At 43.0% G+C, this 17,229-nt stretch overlaps 1 protein-coding gene across 1 annotated transcript in view; it reads left to right on the forward strand.

Moving 5' to 3' along the window:
• The window catches only part of LOC135047596 (interleukin-31 receptor subunit alpha-like), a 172,001-nt gene extending 161,001 nt beyond the window's left edge, over positions 1-11,000 (forward strand). The window contains exon 11 of the mRNA XM_063955467.1: positions 9,679-11,000. Within this exon, the coding sequence (XP_063811537.1) occupies positions 9,679-10,035 (357 nt within the window). The 3' untranslated portion in view covers positions 10,036-11,000. The remainder of the gene's footprint in view (positions 1-9,678) is intronic.
• The last annotated feature ends 6,229 nt before the right edge of the window (positions 11,001-17,229 follow it).

Here is a 17,229-nt window from a genome sequence, read left to right on the forward strand (position 1 = left end):
CCGAAAACACTGGATTATGTGAGTATAATTTTTTCTACAGGTACACCATGGATTCTACTGGAGAAGAGGACCGACCTGCGTGGGAACATAAGGTAAGTATGTGTATATGGAGGTGTGGATGGATGTATTAAAGTTATACTTTCAAGGTGTGTGTGTGTTGTCTTTATTGGGGTATTTTTTTAGTAGTAGTACTACAGGTACCAGCGGGCCCGTTTTTCTGCCGCATGCTGGTACTTGTGGTTCTCCAAGTACCAGCTTGCGGGGGAGGCTTGCTGGGCCTTGTAGTACTGCTACTAAAAACAATATCAATCACTTTTCACAAAGGCTATCAGCCCCCCATCCGCAGCCTATTGGATGGGGGGGACAGCCTCGGGCTTCACCCCTGGCCCTTGGGTGGCTGGGGGGGGACCCCTTGATTAAAGGGGTCCCCACTCCCCCAGGGTGCCCCGGCCAGGGGTGACTAGTTGGATATTTGATGCCACGGCCGCAAGGCACTGTATAAAAGTGACCCCCGGCTGTGGCATTATCTATCCAGCTAGTGGAGCCCGGTGCTGGTTTCAAAAATACGGGGGAACCCCTGTCCATTTTTTTCCCATATTTCTGCAACCAGGATCGGCTCAAAGAGCCCGAGGCTGGTTTGCCTTAGGAGGGGGGACCCCACGCAATTTTTTTTCAGAAAATTTATAACATTTCCCCCCCGTTCCCACTGAAAAACATGCACGGATCTCATGGTTCCGTGCATGCCTATACAAACACGGGATAAAAAAAGCAGGTCTGTTTTTTTTTAGCACTTTTTCACGATTTGTATTTTATCACGGCAGTGTTTGGCTATTGTCGGCAGTGTTTGTGTTTTGCACTTTTTAGTAAATTCACGATTTCTAGCAAATTGCAGGCGTATTTGACCGATGGTGTATTGATTCGTGATTTTTTCCTAGGACTTCCAAAATATTACGAATGCCCTCATCACTGCCGTGATTTTTGCTTAGTAAATTACCGAGATGACACTTTGATGAAAAAACGGCATCTCGGTCAAAATCGGGACCTTAGTAAATATACCCCCCTGTTTGTTACTGCAGTGCCATTCTGTTTCCTAGATGTGCCACATGTTTGTGCCACATGGTTTTTGCCACCCACTACTGTCGCTTAGCTAATTCATCCAGCTACCTCAGTGCAACCTTTTGGCCTAAACTGGATAAAAACAGGGGCCCTCATTCCGAGTTGTTCGCTCGGTATTTTTCATCGCATCGCAGTGAAAATCCGCTTAGTACGCATGCGCAATGTTCGCACTGCGACTGCGCCAAGTAACTTTACTATGAAGAAAGTATTTTTACTCACGGCTTTTTCTTCGCTCCGGCGAACGTAATGTGATTGACAGGAAATGGGTGTTACTGGGCGGAAACACGGCGTTTCAGGGGCGTGTGGCTGAAAACGCTACCGTTTCCGGAAAAAACGCAGGAGTGGCCGGAGAAACGGTGGGAGTGCCTGGGCGAACGCTGGGTGTGTTTGTGACGTCAACCAGGAACGACAAGCACTGAAATGATCGCACAGGCAGAGTAAGTCTGGAGCTACTCTGAAACTGCTAAGTAGTTAGTAATCGCATTATTGCGAATACATCGGTCGCAATTTTAAGAAGCTAAGATACACTCCCAGTAGGCGGTGGCTTAGCGTGTGTAACTCTGCTAAATTCGCCTTGCGACCGATCAACTCGGAATGAGGGCCAGTATTGTGAGCTGTGAGATGGTGGAAATGACTCTAAAAGTATGTTATTGAGGTTAATAATACTGTAGGAACAAAAACAGGCCAAAAATTCTGTGATTTAAGCTGTTTTTATGATTTTTTGATAAAAATACAAAACCAAAACCCGAGGGAGATATAGATCCAACACCATAACCAAAATCAAAACACGGGGTCGACGCCCATCTCTAATTGTTTCTATCAAATCTAGGTTGCCAAAATACTGGGACTTGACCCTTTGCGAGGTCAAGTCCCAGTAGAGGGTTAAAGTCCGTAATATTACTTGGCAAATGAGATGTCTGCCGAATCCCATGTTTTTGGTTATGTATCTGTATTAGCTTTGGATTTTGGTTTTAGTTTTGCCAAAACAGTCCTCACGTGTTTTGGTTTTGTATTTTCTAAAAAAACATATATATATATATATATATATATATATATATACTGCTACAATCACATAATGTCAGCCTTTTTTGTTCCTACAGCATTATTAACCTCAATAACATTAATTTCCATTCATTTCCACACAATTTTGACCACCTACCGGCTCTCAATATACTTCAACAATATTGGACAAAAGCTGGCTGGCTAAACTAAGTAACAAAGCAGCGGCATGTATGTCTGTTTAAAAATGTGTTGCAAATTAGTAGGGATGAGCGGGTTCGGTTCCCTGTGCTGCCATAAGTCTAGTGGTGCTGCCGTATAAGTCCAGTCTAGTGGTGCTGCCGTATAGGTCCACGAGTACTGCCATAACAGTCCAGGAATACTGCCGTATAAGTCCAGCCCAGTGGCGCTACCGTATAAGTCCAGGGGTACTGCCGTGTAAGTCAAGTCTAGTGGTACTGCCGTATAAGTCCAGTCCAGGGGTACTGCCATATAAGTCCAGGGGTACTGCCGTATTAGTCCAGGCCAGGTGTACTGCCGTATAAGTCCAGGGGTACTGCCGTATAAGTCCAGGGGAACAGCCGTATAAGTCTAGTCCAGTGGTGCTGCCATATAAGTCCAGTGGTGCTGCCGTATAAGTCCAGGGGTACTGCCATATAAGTCCAGTCCAGGGGTACTGCCGTATAAGTCCAGTCCAGTGGTACTGGCGTATAAGTCCAGTCCAGGGGTACTGCCGTATAAGTCCAGGGGCACTGCCGTATAAGTCCAGTGGTGCTGCCGTATAAGTCCAGTGGTGCTGCTGTATAAGCCCAGGGGTGCTGCCGTATAAGTCCATTGGTGCTGTCCTGTGCTGTATATTATTTACTCCAAATAAAGGGGTTATTAATATTTAATCCAAATAATTTTTACAGGGTTTGCCCTGTGTGGTGTAGGGGTACGCTCTCCTGTTCCGCGTATTGTTATATCACTCCAGAAAAATAATGGAGAACAAAAATTTGGAGGATAAAATAGGGAAAGATCAAGAACCACTTCCTCCTAGTGCTGAAGCTGTTGCCATTAGTCATGATGACATATTCGATGAAATGCCATCAACGTCGTCTGTCAAGGCCGATGCCCAGTGTCATAGTAGAGGGCGTGTAAAATCCAAAAAGCCAAAGTTCAGTAAAATGACACAAGAACAATACATTTAAATGGTCTGAGGAAAAACATAAACTTGCCAATGTGCCATTTACGACACGGAGTGGCAAGGAACGGCTAAAGCCCTGGCCTATGTTCATGACTAGTGGTTCAGCTTCACATGACGATGGAAGCCATCATCCTCCCGCTTGAAAAATGATAAGAGTTATGCTGGCAAAAACACAGCAAATAACTGTGCGCTCTAAGATGGTATGACAAATCCCCAAGGAGAGTCCAAGTGTGTCGGCGGTTGCGATGCCTGACCTTCCCAACACTGGACGGGAAGAGGTGGCTCCTTTCACCATTTGCACACCCTCTGCATGTGCTGGAAGGAGCACCCACGGACCAGTTTCTGATATTCAATTGAAGATGTCACTGTTGAAGTACACCAGAATGAGGATATGGGTGTTGCTGGCGCTGAGGAGGAAGTTGACGATGGTCATCTGATGGTGATGTGGTTTGTTTAAAACAGGCACCAGGGTAGACAGTTGTCCATCGGATGAGAAAGCCCATTGTCATGCCTGGGCAAAATACCAAAAAAGCTACCTCTTCGGAGTGGAATTATTTCTCCACAAATCCAGACAACAGGTGTCAAGCCATGTGTTACCTTTGTCAATCTGTAATAAGTAGGGATAAGGACGTTAACCACCTAGGAACATCCTCCCTTATACATCACCTGCAGCGCATTCATCAGAAGTCATTATCAAGTTCAGAAACTTTGGGAAAGAGCGTAAGCAGTTCACTGACACCTAAATCCCTTCTTCCTCTTGTACCCAAGCTTCTGCAAGCCACACCACCAACTCCTTCAACGTCAATTTTCTCCTCAGTCAGGAACGTTAGTAGTTCTGCAGGCCATGTCACTGGCAAGACTGACAAGTCCTCTCCTAACCGGGATTCAACCGGAGGATCCTTGAGTGGTACGCCTACTGCTGCTGCCGCTGCTGCTGTTGTTGCTGCTGGGAGTCGATCGTCATCCCAGAGGTGAAGTGGAAGACCACTTGTACTACTTCTCCTAAGCAACTGACTGTCCAACAGTCCTTTGCAAGGAAGATGAAATATGACAGCAGTCATCCTGTTGCGATACAGATAACTGAGGCCTTGACAGCTACAGTATGTTGGTGTTAGACGTGCATCCGGTATCCGCCATTAGTGCAGTGGAATGTTGACAATTGATGGAGGTAGTGTGTCCCTGGTAACAAATCCCATCTAGATTCCACTTCACTAGGAAAGCGATTCCTGGACTGTACAGGGATATTAAGAAAAGTGTCCTTAGTGTCCTGAAAAATGCGATTGTACTCAGTGTCAACTTAACCAGAGATATGTGGAGAAGTGGAGCAGGGCAAACTAAGGACTACACGGCTGTGACAGCACACTGGGTAGATGTATTGCCTCCCATAGCAACAACAGCAGCGGCACCAGTAGCAGATTCTCACAAATGCCAGCTCGTTCCTAGGCAGACTACACTGTGTATCGCCAGTTTCCGTAAGAGGCACACCACTGACAACCTCTTACGGAAACTGAGGGACATTATCGCACAATGGCCTACCCCACTTAGACTCTCCTGGGGATTTGTGATATTGGACAACGCCACTAATATTGTGCGTGCATTACATCTGGACAAATTCCAGCATATCCCATGTTTTGCACATACAATTAATTTGGTGGTGCAGAATTAAAAAAAAAATTACAGGGGCGTGCAGGAGATGCTGTCGGTGGCCCGAAAAATTGCGGGCCATTTTCGACATTCAGCCACTGCGTGCCGAAGACTGGAGCACCACCAAACACCCCTGAACCTGCCCTGCCATCACCTGAAGCAAGAGGTGGTAACGAGGTGAAATTCAAACACTCTATATGCTTCAGAGGATGGAGGAGCAGCAAAAGGCCATTTAAGCCTATACATCCACCTACAATATAGGCAAAGGAGGAGGAATGCACCTGACTCAAGCGCAGTGGAGAATGATTTCAACATTGTGCAAGGTTCTCAAACCCTTCGAACTTGCCACACGTGAAGTCATTTCAGGCACTGCCAGCTTGAGCCAGGTCATTCCCCTCATCAGGCTTTTGCAGAAGCAGCTGGAGAAATTGAAGGAGGAGCTAAGATGGAGCAATTCCGCAAAGTATGTGGGACTTGTGGATGGAGTCCTTCATTCGCTTTGCCAGGATTCAAGGGTGGTCAATCTGTTGAAATCAGAGCACTACATTTTGGCCACCGTGCTCGAGCCTAGGTTTAAAGCCTATGTTGTATCTCTCTTTCTGGCAGACACAAGTCTGCAAAGGTGCAAAGACCTGCTGGTGAGAAAATTGTCAACTCAAGTGGAACGCGACCCGTCAACAGCTCCTCCTTCATTTTCTCCCGCAACTGGGGCTGTGAGGAAAAGGATAAAATTTCCTAGCCCACCCACTAGCGGTGATGCAGGGCAGTCAGGAGCAAGTGTTGACATCTAGTCCGGACTGAAGGAGCTGCCGATTACTGACATGTCTACTGTCACTGCATATGATGTTGTCACCATTGAAGGAATGGTGGAGATTTATATTGGTGACAGCATCCAAGTAGGCATGTCAGTCCGTAAGTATACTGGCAGGAAAAAGAGGCAATTTGGAGGCCCTTGCACAAACTGGCTTTATTTTACCTAAATTGCCCCCCTTCCAGTGTGTACTCTCAAAGAGTGTTTAGTGCAGCCGGTAAACTTGTCCGCGATCGGCGTAGGAGGTTACTTCCACAAAATGTGGAGAAGATGATGTTCATCAAAATTAATTATAAATTCCTCCAGGAAGACCTTTACCAGCAATTGCCTCCAGAAAGTACACAGGGACCTGTGATGGTGGATTCCAGTGGGGATGAATTAATAATCTGTGAGGAGGAGGATGTACACACTGAAAGGGGTGGGGAATCGGAGGATGAGGACGACATCTTGCCTCTGTAGAGCCAGTTTGTGCAAGGAGAGATGAATTGCTTCTTTTTCGTGGGGGACACACACCAAACCACACATTTCACCCACAGTCGTGACAGACCCTGTCGCTGAAATGATTGGTTTGTTAAAGTGTGCATGTCCTGTTTATACAACATAAGGGAGGGTGGGAGGGCCCAAGGACAATTCCATCTTGCACCTCTTTTATTTTCTTTGCATGATGTGCTCTTTGGGGCCTAGTTTTTAAAACTGCCATCTTGTCTGCCACTGCAGTGCCACTCCTAGATGGGCCAGGAGTTTGCGCAGCACACTTGTGTCGCTTAGCTTATTCATCCAGTGACCTCGGTGGACCTCTTTTTTTTCTTTGCGTTATGTACTCTTTGGGGCCTAGTTTTTAAAACTGCCATCCTGTCTGCCACTGCAGTGCCACTCCTAGATGGGCCAGATGTTTGTGCCGCACACTTGTATCACTTAGCTTAGTCATCCAGTGACCTCGTGTACCTCTTTTTTTTTCTTTGCATGATGTGCTCTTTGGGGCCTAGTTTTTAAAACTGCCATCCTGTCTGCCACTGAAGTGCCACTCCTAGATGGGCCAGGTGTTTGTGCCACCCACTTGTGTTGCTTAGCTTAGTCATCCAGTGACCTTGGTGCAACCTTTTGGCCTAAAAACAATATTGTGAGGTGTTCAGAATAGACTGGACATGAGTGAATATGAATGATATTGAGGTTAATAATGATGTAGGATCAAAATTACCCCCAAATTCTGTGATTTTAGCTGTTTTTATGTTGTTTTTTAAAATCATCCAGATCCAAAACCAAAACCCGAAAGGGTGGTTTTGGCAAAACCAATCCAGATCCAAAACACGAGCGGGGATCCAGATCCAAAACCAAAAACACACAAAACACGAAAAGTACCTGCTGCACATCTCTACAAATTAGTAATGCAAAGACCGTCCCCAATGACCCCCAAAATACAGCCCATTATGAAAAGAGAAGTGGTGCAAGATGATATTGTCCTTGGGCCCTCCCACCCACTTTTATGTTAGTTATTAAAAAGGATATGCACAGTTTAACAAACCAACAGGGACTGACACTTTTGTGGCTTAAGCGCTTGGTTTGTTTGGGCCACCACAAAACAATATTTTGGAAGGACTATCTCCGATCACTAATTAGTAGGTTGATGATGAGGCTGTTAATTACATATATTATAATCTTGCAAAATAAATTTCATGAACTCGCCGCAATTGACGTAACATGGAGGTGGTGCCTAGATGGTACCTACCTCTACTAACTTTGGCTTCACAGATGGAGCAGATGCCTTCACAAATATTGTCAGGATTTAGGTAAAAATAATCCCACTCCCAAAAGGTGGCTTTTTAGGTTTTATGGCCAGGCATCACAATCACTTTCTTTTTATCACGGGCAAGAACTGCAGAGACTGTTGTCTGACTTACACAAACAACATCATCAGTATCCTCATTATTGTCAGATAGTAGTTGTACACTATTACCCCACCTCATCCTGTTCCACTTCCACACAAGCATCCTCAATTTCTATTATGTACTCATCACCATCTTTACTTGTACTGCTCCCCACATGTGAAGCTGGTGCAGAAATGGTGAAAGGAGGCAAAAAAAGCTTCTCTACGAGGACAGTGTGATAAATGACAGACTCACACATAGCTAACATGGGCACCCCTAGACTCTCTTTTGAACTTTAGTGTTCTTTTTTTGGGGCACTGATTTGTCACTTTTAAAAGGTAACAGTTCTACCACTTTTTTGAAACATTGTGAAAGATTTTGATTTCATGTGCCCTTTTCTAAACTTTCTGACCCCTGAGCCACCTTTAGTAGATGTTGTACTATCGTGACTGGCAGCAGCTGCAGCGCTAGTAGTTGGTTGCTGCTCCTGACCTTCTCTTGACTGATCGTTATCCGTATTCATGAACTCAACACACAAAAGTTGTACAATAAAAAAAAGGATTTTTTTTTTTTTTTTTTACTTTTTTTCATAAATGACAACTCACATAGTGAGGAGTCACACCATTTATATTTATGTGAACAAAGTTGCAGTGGGGTACAGCACCCACAAGTTGTACAATAAAAGACAAATACTTTTTTCAAAGATGACAACTCTGCTGTGGGGTATGGCCTGCATAGTCTAAGCACAGCACCAGTGTGATGCACTATAAAAAAAAATAATAAACAATGACCTTGCTAACTGCCTGTTCTGAAATCTAGCTCGGCCAATATTAACACTAAGCAGCACTGGAGTGTATGGACACATGGACACAGATACAGTAGGGCAGAACAACACCAATCACCTCCCACCAACCCCCTTTCCCCACCACTGCTGATATTTCTGTTGAAAAACCTGCAGTACTTCTTTTGACTACAGACTGCATTTTATTGATAGTAGCCATGGGCCCCTACAAACACTAATCTGGCCCTTTTCCATTTAGTACAATTTTAAGTTGTTTCTTTTAATTTTTTTTTTTTACATTTATATATTCATTTATATAGTATTGATAATATTATGCAAAATTGTACAGAGAATATATAATCATACTGTATGTAACAAACGTTGCCCTTCTATGGCTTACCACACATAAATACTATGGTCCAATTTTGTCAGAAACCACATAACCTAGCAGTAATTGGACTGTGAGACAAAACTGGAGCACCAAGAGGGAACCCATACAATACAGAGAGCACATAGAATACAGAGAGAAGTATAAGGACAATACAGAGAGAATACAAGGTGGTCCCTAGTTGTAATAAAACCCATGACCTCAGCAGTGTGAAACAGTAATGCAAAGAACTATGGTGGTCATTCCGAGTTGTTCGCTCGCTAGCAGTTTTTAGCAGCCGTGCAAACGCTATGCCGCCGCCCACTGGGAGTGTATTTTAGCTTAGCAGAAGTGCGAACAAAAGGATCGCAGAGCGGCTACAAAGTTTTTTTGTGCAGTTTCAGAGTAGCTCAAAACCTACTCAGCGCTTACAATCACTTCAGCCTGTTCAGTTCCTGTTTTGACGTCACAAACACGCCCTGCGTTCGCCCAGCCACGCCTGCGTTTTTCCTGGCACGCCTGCGTTTTTCCGAACACTCCCCGAAAACGGTAATTTGACACCCAGAAACGCCCACTTTATGTCAATCACTCTGCGGCCAGCAGTGCGATTGAAAAGCTTCGCTAGACCCTGTGTGAAACTACATAGTTCGTTGTAATAGTACATCGCGCGTGCGCATTGCGCCGCATACGCATGCACAGAAGTGACTTTTTTTGCCTCATCGCTGCACAGCGAACAAATGCAGCTAATGATCAACTCGGAATGACCACCTATGTCATCACAATGCCCTGTTAATAACTAGGTATAATGAACATCTTAATTGTATGATACTGTTAGCATTGACAACTGTAACATGTTGAAGTAATTAGTAGCAACCGGAAATTAAAACAATTTTATAATTGTTCTTTTAGATTTTGAGCCCAAAGCACCTTATTGATACCAGCAGTGAAGATAAGAATGATGACCCACTGATGATAGAGACTACTGGGAAGACTGAAGCTAACAAAGTGGCTGTCAGGAAAACTGAGATCACTGATGTGGTTATCACCCAGCAGCTGTCTGACAATGACCATGCAGTAACGACTGAAGTGGAGACAGATTTCCAGTTTGAATACAGGAAGCAATTGGTTCCTACAACTCCAGGAATTGAAAAGGAAACCATTATTCAGTTCTTTGGAAAATTAAAAGATGACTTCGCTCACCAAGTTGAGCTCCCAAAAGAAATTGATACCTTGCTAATCCACAATGAAGATATGATATCTGTTTAAGAATCTTAGTGGAAACTCCAACTAAACTGTAAACATACATACTTAAATGCTTTTGGGGAAGATCTATGATCCTTGCATATATCATGCCAGTATGACCCTTCCTGCTTTGGTTCTTTACAGAGACAAAGCGGGAAGCAATAGTGGCGAGTTGTAAGAACATCTCAAATGCCGGAGGAGGGGAGTGAATATGCCCCATTCTGGTGAACCCTGCCAGGTCTCCCACAGTGCATCAGCCTAGTGCTGATGCGCTGTCTCCCCCTTCCTGGCCGTCTCACTGGGCATGCGTGAGAACAAGAAATTTTCCATGGGAGACCAATTTTATTTATTGGTTTTAGTTCATATTTATGCTGTACTGTAGTTCTGTTATTAACATAAAATAATTACATAACGTTAACATACTTTTTCAACTATATGAAACATCTAGATATATTAGTTACACCACATTGTAAACCATTTGATCAAAATAACAATCGAAAGTAATAAAAGTATTAAATGTGTTTTATTGAAAAAATTAGTAAACAAACAAAAAGAAATGGATTGTTGTAACACACAGCTATATACATTAAGGGACATATCCAATTAGCTGTGTGTTGAAGATAAAACCATCTCCTATATCAAGTTCCTTCGGTTGTCTGTTTAAATACCTTTGACCAATCGATTGGGAGACTCAATCAGACGACATCACGCTTGGTTATGTTGATAAGAATGAGCCTGAAGCAGTTTATTGTCTAGGGGTTCTGATAGGCATATACAGGAATTTGTTACACGTCCCAAAACATAAGTATAAGCATCATTTCTCATACATAGAAATTTTGAGACATTACAATCCTTGAGAGTCAGTCTGTAGACACTGTTCCCAAAACATTACTGTTCTCAAAAACATCACTGTTCTCAAAACATGTTCCAGGAGATAAGTGATTAGATTAACCTTGATTCTCAGAGGAATTTCTTTCCAACTAATAAAATGTCAGCATTACTTATAACCTTAAAGCAAAAGCGTTTCTTTATATTCAGACAAAATGGCTACTGTGATACAAGATGGCTGAAAACTACTTTACCATAATGCTGTCTTTCTCAGTCCCTCCTTTTTTATAATAATCTGACATTACAGTTGATCTATGAGGCATTACAAAATCTCTACCTAACGAGTCTTGCAAACAGTCTAGCTATGATGGTGCTAATGGCTATTGGCCCTCATTCCGAGTTGATCGCTCGCTAGCTGCTTTTAGCAGCAGTGCAAACGCTAAGCCTCCGCCCTCTGGCAGTGTATTTTAGCTTAGCAGAAGTGCGAACGAAAGGTTATCAGAATAGTGCTGAAATTTTTCCAAGCAGTTTCTGAGTAGCTTCAAACCTACTCCTTCCTTACGATCACTTCAGTCTGTTTAGTTCCTGCTTTGACGTCACAAACACGCCCTGCGTTCGGCCAGCCACTCCCCCGTTCTCCCAGGCACGCCTGCGTTTTTACCTGACACGCCTGCGTTTTTTAGCACACTCCCAGAAAACGGCCAGTTGCCACCCAGAAACACCCACTTCCTGTCAATCACTATACGATCAGCAGAGCGACTGAAAAGTATCGCTCGGCCTTGTGTGAAACTGCATAGTTTTGTGTGAAAGTACGTCGCGCGTGCGCACTGCGGCCCGTACGCATGCGCAGAAATGCCGATTTTTAGCCTGATTGCTGCGCTGCGAACAACGGCAGCTAGCGATCAACTCAGAATGACCCCCAATATCCCTGAGAGATGGTGCTTTTCACTTTATCCAACGGAGGGTTGATGGCCGTTCACTCATATCCATCAAGGTAGACTGCTCACGGCTCTTTCTAGCCAAGCTCTTCTGTAACTTCTTAAACTTGGAGGTTTCAAATCTTGAGTTTATAGACTTTTTGTAAGCTGAAAGGAAACAAAATAGTATATTAAAACACAGATATATGTAAATTGCTATGCCAACAATTTTAATTAAAAAAAAAAATCACAATTTTAACAATCTATCCTTTGATCCCGCTAAACCAATTAGCTGGGTTTAACCAGGAGAAGAAAACCAACCTCCTTTAACCAGGAGAGGAAAACCATCCTCCCTTCCCCCCATGTCCCCTCCAGGGAGTCCCATATATGCCTCCATTCCTGCTATTAGATGAGCACAATTAAACCTACTCATTCCCGCCATCTACACCTCCCACGGGTGGGACGCACGCCAGCAGAGGAGGAAGCAGCCGAGACACCAGTTGTAGCGCACCCATGTGGATCAATCACGTGGAACGCATAGCAGTGACAGCAGGTACTTCCGGGAAACCAATGAAGCGCACACGTAGAACAAGCACGTGGCGCGGTTCATCAGACCCAGATAACACGGCGCTTCTTCTGCTTGGCGTCAGGTTGCTATGGTGACATATACTGTCACCCGGCAACCACCAACAATGCATATAAACATATTGAGTCAGGGAATGATCGTGTGTGTCCAGGTCATCGTACATACAATTAATCACATAGAGACTTGACACAAAGAAACAAATATGGCCAGTTAGAGGGAAAAATATGATTAGAGAAATTACAACACAACATAATATTTAAATAATCATATTCATTGTATATAAGCAATACAAAGTCATATGGATAGTGTATACGGAAGAAAAACGCTGATCGGAACACACTAAAAATAAACAAAATATAGAAAAAAAGAGGATTAAAAATAAATCCATAAATCCATAAACACATTATGATTGGAGGACCAATTGTAGCATATATCATGGTACGAGCTCATCACAGGAAGATACTCAGATGTACAGATTCATTAAGTCCTTTTGGACAGACGGTGTCCAATCTATGTATCCAGTATGCCTCTCGACGTAGAAGGATCTTGGCGTGGTCACCTCCTCTAGACAGCAGTGGTATTCTATCAATTACCATTACCATTACCAAAGCTGTTAATTGATGCTGGTGTTGTACAAAGTGAAGCGCTACCGGTTTGTCAGAACCTCCCGTCTTTAATGCCAATCATATATTCGAACGATGGTTGGAGATCCGTTCAAGGAATGATCTTATTGTCTTGCCCACATATACTAGTGAGCAGGGGCATAACAGGATATAAATGACACAATTGAAGGTACATGTCAAACGATGTTGAATTGATATCCGTCTACCATCATGTGGGTGTGGAAAGGTATTACCTGTAAGCATACTCCTACTGTTATACAGTTCGGGCACCTGTAACATCCTACTTTCTTCGCAGGTAGCCAGCAATCCATCTCCTTACCCACTGACATGTCCGGACGCATGAGCATATTGCGTAATTTCGGTCCCCTCCTGTAAGGTATCAACGGTTGCTTCGGAAGGATGTCTTTTAGAGCATTGTCCGTAACCACAATGCCCCAATTCTTCTTCATAGCAGATCTTGTAGCTCCCAGTATCAAAGATTGTGAGGAATACAAATTGTACCTTGTCACTCTCTATTTTTGATGGATTCTTTCTGCCAGATTTATGACAACATCGGCTTTATGCAAACACCGCTCAACCTTGTCGGGATGACATCCTCTATCGAGAAATCGATGTTTCATTTCCATAAGCTGATCTTTCAGAATCTCATTATCTGAGTTATTCCTCATAACCCTAATGAACTGGGCGATAGGTAGACTCTCCTTTAAGGGTTTTGGGTGATAACTACTGTATTGTACGAGTGTGTTGCGATCAGTGGCCTTCCTATACAACTTAAATCAATACCACCTGTCAGTGGCGAACACAGTGTCGGACTGGAGCACGAAGGGCCCACCGGGGGTATGCAGTGGTAGGGGCCCATGATTAGAGGTGTGTCCAGCCTCCGCAGAGGTTTGGCTACCCATTATAGAGTATCTTGTCTTATACAGTAATTAATGCTAGTGCATGCATGATAATGTGCCAGATTAATGACAGCAATGTACTGTAGAGAATACATCATAATCCTGTGCAGTATAAGGAATCATCTCTCTTTTTAAATCCTAGACATTTTTGTACATCTGAATGGAAAAATAAAAAATAAAAAGGATATGTAGGCGATATCTCTCCTTGACAGACAAATAGACAATAGCATTCTAGTTATTTTAAGTTAAATATAGGTATTTGCATTTATAAGTAAGAAGAAACTGTTGAAATATACAAACTATTTTTGATTAACATGCAGTGCTATGGAACAGAAATGCAATTGCATTGGAATGATTGAGTACACCTGTGATAATCCTATGGACGAATAGGAAACAAAGGGTAATTAGGATGATCAGGGATATAAGGCAATGGAGATACAAGGCTCATTACTCTCTGAGGAAGCACCCAGGTGCGAAACACGTTAGGGGTAATCTGCTGATCATTCTACAAGTGACCATTCCACACCGGGAACCGTTACTAGTGCTGGGAGCTAAGGACGGCTGCCGCGGATATACATCTGACCGCCGGCTGGGATTTCCCTCACTGAGGACGTGGCCAGCCAACTGACGGCATAAGCGGTCAACCAAGTGTCCATGTACAAGTGGCTTCAGCCTAGTTCATCAGTACCAGACACAGTGGCTAAACACAGGTGAGCGGGGAGCTAAGGACAACAAGCGGGACTCCACACATCTGAACCGTCGGTGAGTCTCCTTCAGTGGAGACGCGGGCAGACAGCTGACGGCTGGAGTCTCCGGTGCACACGTCCGTATACAAGCGGCTCCAGTTCACTACACCCTGGGACAATCAGATACAATTGATAAAGAACGGGTGAGAGACTGTCATCAATTACTGCTGTGCGTAGTGGAAATATATATCAGTACTGTCCGGATAAACTGAATTGGGACGTTAGTCTGCTTTTTCATGCTAATTTAGCAAATATTGGAACTATGAGACATTGTTTCTGAATACCCACGTGTGGATTTCCTAAGAGACTGTGTTCTAATTATTAGATCAGTTTTATAGAGCTGATTGATAGCATTTCATTTAATCTAATATACTGCATTGCAGGTTAACATATGAGATTTTCTCAATATAGTACTAAGGTACATTTTAATAAAGTGTATTTTTGGGAGATATCCATGTGCACAAGTGTATATAACGTATAGTTAAGAATTTAAGTGAGCTCACTGAAAAGTTGTATGTAGGATTTTATTGATTTTTTATACACAGATAATATTGAAATAAATAATAGATAAATATGATAACGAGTGATTTCATTTATATATGCACCTTGGACTAATTTAGCGCAATACAGTCACTTTTTCTACATAACATATGTATAATATATAATTCAAGTGCACAGTCTATAACCTGATCCCTAGAGGAGGAGGGCCCCCCAGGCAGTGGGGCCTATCGGTGGTTTCCCCTGTACCCCTGTGGGCCAGTCCGAGCCTGGGCGAACACATTAATCCAAAAAGTTAATATGTTTAGAATCGCATTCCATAGTAAAACGAATAGGGGTTTCCAATTGATTTAGATGCATAACCATACTCTCCAAAGCGGTCCTATCACCAGACCATAATAGAAATACATCATCAATGTTCCGTTTGTAGTAACCGATACTACCCCCAAACACCGGGAGTATGTACTGTTGTTCATATTCATCCATATACAAATTAGCATATGCCATGGCTTTATTGCTTCCCATAGCAGTCCCGGATATCTGGAGGTAGTATCGGTCACCAAACTTAAAATAGTTACACTTCAATGTCCTCTCCAATAGTTACAACAGAAACTCAATAGGTGGTCTTTGGTGGTGATTACTCAAAAGTGCCCTTCTGATAGCTGCCACACCTGCTTTTACTATGGAATGTGATTCGAAAAGTATTAACTTTGTGGATGTAACTGTGTTCGCTACCGACAGGGGGTATGGATTTAAGTTGTATAGGAAGGCCACTGATCACAACACAATCTTACAATACAGTAATTATAAGCCAAATCCCTTAAAGGAGAGTCTACCTATTTCCCAGTTCATTAGGGTTATGAGGAATAACTCAGATAATGAGATTCTGAAAGATCAGCTTATGGAAATGCAACAACGATTTCTCGATAGAGGATATCATCCCGACGTGGTCGAGCAGTGTTTGCATAAAGCCAAATGTCATCATAAATCTGGCAGAAAGAATCCATCAAAAATAGAGAGTGACAAGGAACAATTTGTATTCCTCACAACCTTTGATACTAGGAGCTTTGCTACAAGATCTGTTATGAAGAAGAATTGGGGCATTGTGGGTACGGACAATGCTCTAAAAAACATCCTTCCGAAACAACCGTTGATACCTTACAGGAGGGGACTGAATTTACGCAATATGCTCATGCGTCCGGATATGGCTACCTACGAAGAAAGTAGGATGTTACAGGTGCCCGAACTGTATAACAGTAGGAGTATGCTTACAGGTAATACCTTTCCACACCCACATGATGGTAGACGGATATCAATTCAACATCGTTTGACATGTACCTTCAATTGTGTCATTTATATCCTGTTATGCCCCTGCTCACTAGTATATGTGGGCAAGACAATAAGATCATTCCGTGAACGGATTTCTAACCATCGTTTGAATATACGACTGGCATTAAAGACGGGCGGTTCTGACAAACCGGTTGCGCGTCACTTTGTACAACACCAACAGAAATTAACAGCTTTACGCTATATGGTAATTGATAGAAAACCACCGCTGTCTAGAGGAGGTGACCGCGCCAAGATCCTTCTACGTCGAGAGGCATACTGGATACATAGATTGGACACCGTCTGTCCAAAAGGACTTAATGAATCGGTACATCTGAGTATCTTCCTGTGATGAGCTCGTACCATGATATATGCTACAATTGGTCCTCCAATCATAATGTGTTTATGGATTTATTTTTATCCTCTTTTTTTCTATATTTTGTTTATTTTTAGTGTGTTCCAATCAGTGGTTTTCTTCCGTATACACTATCCATATGACTTTGTATTGCTTATATACAATGAATATGATTATTTATATATTATGTTGTGTTGTAATTTCTCTAATCATATTTTTCCCTCTAACTGGCCATATTTGTTTCTGTGTGTCCAGTCTCTATATGATTAATTGTATGTACGATGACCTGGACACACACGATCATTCCCTGACTCAATATGTTTATATGCATTGTTGGTGGTTACCGGGTAACAGTATATGTCACCATAGCAACCTGACGCCAAGTAGAAGAAGCGCTTCACATTTGCCGTGTTATCCGGGTCTCATGAACCGTGTCACGT

Source organism: Pseudophryne corroboree, chromosome 1, assembly GCF_028390025.1.
Source record: "Pseudophryne corroboree isolate aPseCor3 chromosome 1, aPseCor3.hap2, whole genome shotgun sequence".
Classification (NCBI taxonomy): Eukaryota; Metazoa; Chordata; class Amphibia; order Anura; family Myobatrachidae; genus Pseudophryne; species Pseudophryne corroboree.